The 6,759-nt window shown below is 39.2% G+C and overlaps 1 protein-coding gene across 1 annotated transcript; it reads right to left on the minus strand.

The window, feature by feature from the left end:
* Positions 1-5,554: 5,554 nt before the first annotated feature.
* LOC130836193 (olfactory receptor 18-like) lies at positions 5,555-6,535 on the minus strand. The gene has a single exon (XM_057708268.1). It carries the CDS (start codon positions 6,533-6,535, stop codon positions 5,555-5,557), a length of 981 nt encoding a protein of 326 aa, XP_057564251.1.
* Between the last annotated feature and the right edge of the window lie 224 nt (positions 6,536-6,759).

Genomic DNA, 6,759 nt, shown 5'->3' on the forward strand with positions numbered 1-6,759 from the left:
TATGATGAATATTCTTGAAGGAAATAGATAGATCAACAAATTCTTGCATTCTCTTTTTAGATGTCGAATTGAAAATTTTCTTTCTGCATTTTTTTGTCCCTCTGTCATTTGTGAAACTTATAAACCCACTATCTATTTTGTGACTGAATCTTGTGCATACTACTAGATTGGCAAAAATAGATCCTATGGAATATATGTACTAATAGAAATAAGCGAAACGCTGCTTCTCTCAGGAGTTTATACCGCACTTTCTGTGAGGTCCAGTGGTGCAGACAGGAAGGGAAATTTTGGATGTATGTATTAAAAATATTTTTACTTTTTCAATACTTACTAAAGGGCAGAGGTGTAGTAAGAAATTTGGCTCCACCTAAAGAGAAATATGGCCTTTGTCCCAGCTCTTGGGGGGTAATCTTTAAACCCATGATATTTTGTTAGTGACAGGTGTGATTGGTTATTCATGGTAGGTAATATGGACCATATTCGATAGTTTATGCTAATGTGATGAAGAGCCAGGCTGAAAAGATAAATCATAAATTAGAGCTTTGGGGAAACTGACATCAACCGAATCTCTCAGGAGGGAACATGGTACTTTTTTTTTAAGCTCTTTATTGGAATATAATTGTTTTACACTCTTGTACCAGCTTTTGAGGCACACCAAAATGAATCAGCTGTATTTATACAAATATCCCCATATCCCATCCCTCCCACGACTCCCTCCCACCCTCCCTGTCCTGGCCCTCTGAGGCATCACCCATCATCGAGTTGATCTCCCTTTGTTATACAGCAACTTCCCACTAGCTACCCAGTCTACCGTTGGGAGTGTATATATGTCTATGCTACTCTCTCACTTCATCCCAGCTTCCCCTTCACCCCCCACCCCCTCAACCCCGTGTCCCCCAGTCCATTCTCTGCATCTGCATCCTTATTCTTGCCCTGTCACTGGGTTCATCAGTACCATTTTTTTTTTCTTTAGATTCTGTATATATGAGTTAGCATACGGTATTTGTTTTTCTCTTTCTGGCTTACTTCACTCTGTGTGACAGTCTCTAGGTCTATCCACCTCATTACATATAGCTCCATCTCATTCCTTTTTACAGCTGAGTAATATTCCATTGTATATATGTGCCACATTTTCTTTATCCATTCATCTGTTGATGGGCATTTAGGTTGTTTCCAGGTCCTGGCTATTGTAAACAGTGCTGCAATGAACATTATGGTACATGTTTCTTTTTGTATTATGGTTTTCTCTGGGTATATGCCTAGTAGTGGGATTACTGGGTCATGTGGTAGTTATATTTTTAGTTTTTTAAGGAACCTCCAAACTGTTTTCCATAGTGGTTGTACCAACTTACATTCCCACCAAAAGTGCAGGAGAGTTCCCTTTTGGTACATTTTTTTAAAAAAATTTATTACAGTATAGTTGATCTACAGTGTTGTGTACAGTGTTGTGTTAGATTCTGGTACACAGTAAATTGAATCTGTGGTACATATACATATATGCACTCTTTTTTTTTTTTTAGATTCTTTTCATACAGGCCATTACACAGTACTGATTAGAGTTCCCTGTGTTTTACAGGAGGCCTCATTAGTTATTTATTTTATATATAGTAGTGTGTATGTGTCAATCCCAACCTTCCAATTTATTCCCCTCCCACTTTACCCTCTGGTAATGATAAGTTTGTTTTCTACATCTGTGACTCTGTTTCTGTTTTGTAAATAAGCTCATTTGTACCATTTTTTAAGATTCCATTTATAAGTGATATCATATATTTGTCTTTTTCTGTCTGACTTACTTCACTCAGTATGACAATCTCTAGGTCTCTCATGTTGCTGCAAATGGCATTAGTTCATTTTCTTTAATGGCTGAGTAATATCCCATTGTATATATGTACCACATCTGCTTTATCCATTCTTCTGTTGATGGACATTTAGGTTGCTTCCATGTCCTGGCTATTGTAACTAGTGCTGCAATGACCATTGAGGTTCATGTATCTTTTAGAATTATGGTTTTCTCTGGATATATGCCCAGGAGTGGGGTTGCTACATCATCTGATAGCTCTATTTTTAGTATTTTAAGGAACCTTCATACTGTTCTGTATAGTGGTTGTACGAATTTACATTCACATCAACAGGGTAGGAGGGTTTCCTTTTCTCCACACTCTCTGCAGCATTTATTGTTTGTAGATTTTTTGATGTTGGCCATTCTGACCAGTTGAGGTAATACCTCATAGTAGTTTTGATTTACATTTCTCTAATAATTAGTGATGTTGAACATCTTTTCATATACGTTTTGACCACAGCATGCCTTCTTTGGGAAATGTCTATTTAGATACTCTGCCCATTTTTTGATTGGCTTTTTGTTTTTTGGATATTCTGCTGCATAAGCTGCTCGTAAATTTTGCAGTTTAAACCCTGTTGGCCGCTTCATTTGCAAATATTTTCTCCTATTCTGTGGGTACTTTTTTCATTTTGTTTATGGTATCCTTTGCTATGTAAAGGTTTTAATTGTGTTCAAACAAATAGGAAACAATTCAGCTAACCATGTGTGTGTAATGAAGCCTCTATAAAAATTCTAGAGACTGAAGATCAGGTGAGCTACCTAATTGGCAATATAGTTTTTTTCTTTTTTGAGTATTGTCACATATTGTAGCAGGAGGAGTTAATGAGTCTGGACTCCATGGAGAGAAGACAAAAAGAAGCTTCACCTACGGGACTTTCCAGTCCTTTCCTTGTGTGTATCTTCTCTTGTCTGATTCTAATTTGTATCCCTTTGCTATAATAAAATTATAATTAAAAGTATGAAATTAGAACACTTCCTAACACCATACACAAAAATAAACTCAAAATGGATTAAAGACCTACATGTAAGGCCAGACACTATCAAACTCCTAGAAGAAAACATAGGCAGAACACTCTATGACATATATCAAAGCAAGATCCTTTTGGACCCACCTCCTAGAATAATGGAAATAAAGTCAAGAATAAACAAAAGGGGCCTCATGAAACTTAAAAGCTTTTGCACAGTGAAAGAAACCATAAACAAGACTAGAAGGCAACCCTCAGAATGGGAAAAAATAATTGCCTATGAAACAACGGACAAAGTATTAACCTCCAAAATATACAAGCAGCTTATGCAGCTAAATACCAAAAAAGCAAATAACCCAATCCACAAATGGGTGGAAGACCTAAATAGACATTTCTCCAAAGAAGACATACAGATGGCCAACAAACACATGAAAAGATGCTCAACATCACTACTCATCAGAGAAATGCAAGTTAAAGCCACAATGAGGTATCGCCTCACACCGGTCAGAATGGCCCTCATCACAAAATCTGGAAACAACAAATGTTGGAGAGGGTGTGGAGAAAAGGGAACTCTCCTGCACTGTTGGTGGACTGTAAGTTGGTACAGCCACTATGGAAAACAATTTGGAGGTTCCTTAAAAAACTACAAATAGAACTACCATATGATCCAGTAATCCCACTCCTGGGCATAAACCCAAATAAAACCATAATCCCAAAAGAAACATGTACCATAATGTTTATTGCAGCCCTATTTACAATAGCCAGGACATGGAAGCAACCGAAATGCCCATCAACAAATGAATGGATACAGAAGATGTGGCATATATATACAATGGAATATTACTCAGCTATAAGAAGGATGAGATGGAGCTATATGTCATGAGGTGGATAGACCTAGAGTCTGTCATACAGAGTGAAGTAAGTCAGAAAGAGAAATATTGTATGCTAACTCACATATACGGAATCTAAAAATGGTACTGATGAACTCAGTGACAAGCACAAGGACGCAGGTGTAGAGAATGGACTGGAGAACTCGAGGTTTGGGAGGGGGCGGGTGGTGAAGGGGAAGCTGAGACGAAGCGAGAGAGTAACATAGACATATATATACTACCAACTGTAAAACAGATAGCCAGTGGGAAGTTGCTGTATAACAAGGGGAGTCCAACTCGAGGATGGAAGATGCCTTAGAGGACTGGGAAGGGGAGGGTGGGGGTACTTGAGGGAGGGTGGGGGAGGGAGCTGAGGGAGGGAGGTAATATGGGGATATGTGTATAAAAACAGATGACTGAACTTGGTGTACCCCCCCCAAAAAAAGTATAGTGTTTTCCTGAGTTCTGTGAGTGACTCTAGTTCGTCATTGAACCTGAGGTAGTCCCCTTAATTTGAATATTCTAGAAAATTATTGACTGTAAAGAAGTCCCTGAAATTGCAGCCAACTGGCCTGAAGTAATGGTGGTCCTGAGAACCCCTGAATTTGTGGCTGGTGTTTGAAGTGAAGGCAGCCTTGTGAATACCTTCAGAATTTATATTATGGAAAATTCTTTGTAGCCAGGAAGGGAGTAGAAAAAGTCATGCCAAGTTGAAGCCCACTGAAGGCCTGTGAAAACCACCAGGGAGCTCTGGATCTAGGATGAGTCCTTAGAGTTGGCTGGAGTTGGGGCAAAGGAGCCAAATGCTTTCACACCCACATCATACAGTCATTGGATGCGGGCTGCCTGGTGGATCATTGTAGATGAGGCAGATCTCTCTAGGAGTTGATTGCTGAGGGCTAACACCCAGCATTTAGAGCAATATGGCTCTCATTTCTGATAGGAGAATTTTTTATTGTGGTGAAACAACATAACACAAAATTTACCATCTTAACCATTTTTAAGCATACAATTAAGTTGCCTTAGGTACCTTCACATTGTTTTGCAAGCATCACCAACATCCATTTCCAGAACTATTTCATCTTCCCTAACTGAACCTCTGCTTCCACTAAATACTACTTCCCCATCCCTCATCCCAAAGACTCTGGCCACCATCATTCTACTTTCTCTCTGTACAAATTTGATGACTTTAGATACTTCATATCAGTGGAATTATTCCATTTTTGCCCCTTTGTGGTCAAAATTGTGGCTATGTAATATGATTGGGGAGAAGTTAGATGAAATGGAGAGGAGAATTATCGAAAAAATTGGGAATCTTCTTTGCTCTGGTAGTTTCTCTCCCATGCACTCTTTAGGAAGCATGGACCCCAGTTTTCCGAGGAAAATCCCAGTTGAAAATTCAATATTAATAGCGTCTCACTTCAATTTCAAAAACACCCTGGTTAAGACAGAAAATTAGTCATCTTACTTGCTCAAAAATTCTGCCAAGATCATTAAGAAACAAAAATATACTAAATGTCTTGGTCCTTAAGGTACGGTTTAGATCCTCATATCAAAGAGTGGGCAAAAAATCAGAGAAAAAATATAGAAACAATAAATAACAAAAAAGAGAGTGCTATGGTTACTTTGCAATGATAGAAATGAGACTACCCAAGACCAAGAGTCCTGGATAATGTGTAAGGAAAGTGAAATTGGTATACTGATGTGCTATGCAACATCCAGGTGGGAATATGACTTAAGTGGGGAGTCTAAAATACTTTCCAAAACTGTGAAAGCTATTCTAAGAGGAAAAGCTGTGTAAACAGAAAGCAGAGAGCCAGATAGGTACATATACTCTATGCAACTGCAGATTCAGAATTTCTTGTTGCACATATTTGATTTTACTGCCTTTCCAGCCTATGAACCCAAAACAGGGTGGCACAGGTGTTGAGGTTAGGCTGTTTGCAGATAATCCTCCACAGGGCACTCTTGATGTCCTTGTTCCTTAGGCTGTACATGAAGGGGTTCAGCATAGGGGTGACCACAGTGTACATTATCGAGGCCACTGCACCCTTCCTAGGGGAAGATGAGACAGTCGAACTGAGGTACACACCAATACCTGTTCCATAAAATAAGCAAACAACTGACAAGTGAGAAACACAGGTAGAAAACGCTTTATGCTTCCCACCTGATGATGTGACTCTAAGAATGGAGGAAATAATTTGACTATAAGAGTAAAGGATCCCTGAGAGTGGAACTCCACCAAAGATGGTACCAATGAAATGGATTAATATGTTATTGATGGAGGTGTCAGAACAGGCCAGGTTGAGGAGTTGAGAAAGGTCACAAAAGAAATGAGGAATTTCCACATCTGCACAGAAAGTAAGTTGTGACATCATCAAGTAGTGCATCTGGGAGGTCAACAGGCTGATGGAAAATGATACCAGGACCAACAAGCCACAGGTACAGGGGTTCATGATGACCAGGTATTGTAGAGGGTAACAAATGGCCACCAATCGGTCATAGGCCATCACACTCAGAAGTAGACTCTCCAAACATGCAAAAAAAGAAAAAAAGGTCACCTGAGCTAGGCAGCATGTGTAGGTGATAGATTTTCTGTATGTCTGGAGGTTCACTAGCATCTTGGGGATGGTGGTGGTGCTGATACTGATGTCAGCCAAGGACAAATTGGAAAGGAAGAAGTACATGGGGGTGTGGAGGTGGGAGTCAGAGCTGACAGCCAGGATGATGAGCAGGTTCCCAAGCATGGTCACAAGGTACATGGACAGGAAGAGCCTAAAGAGAAGGGGCTGTAGTTTGGGATCATCTGAGAGGCCCAGGAGGAGGAATTCTGAGACATCTGTTAGATTTTGTGGTTTCATGTTGATGGAGCACCTTTTGAAAAAGAAGAGAGTGTCGAATAAACAAAACAATTGTAGAGGCACCCAGATAAGTGCTTATGCTTTAGATTTAAGCAATTCACAAATAAAGTATTCACACTTTTTTCTAACCCTACATTTATTTATTTATTTATTTATGACATACAATAAGCTGCATATATTTAAAGGGTACAATTTGATATTTTCTTCTTATGTCTTCTATTTTA

Source organism: Hippopotamus amphibius, chromosome 15, assembly GCF_030028045.1.
Source record: "Hippopotamus amphibius kiboko isolate mHipAmp2 chromosome 15, mHipAmp2.hap2, whole genome shotgun sequence".
In the NCBI taxonomy this organism is placed as follows: domain Eukaryota; kingdom Metazoa; phylum Chordata; class Mammalia; order Artiodactyla; family Hippopotamidae; genus Hippopotamus; species Hippopotamus amphibius.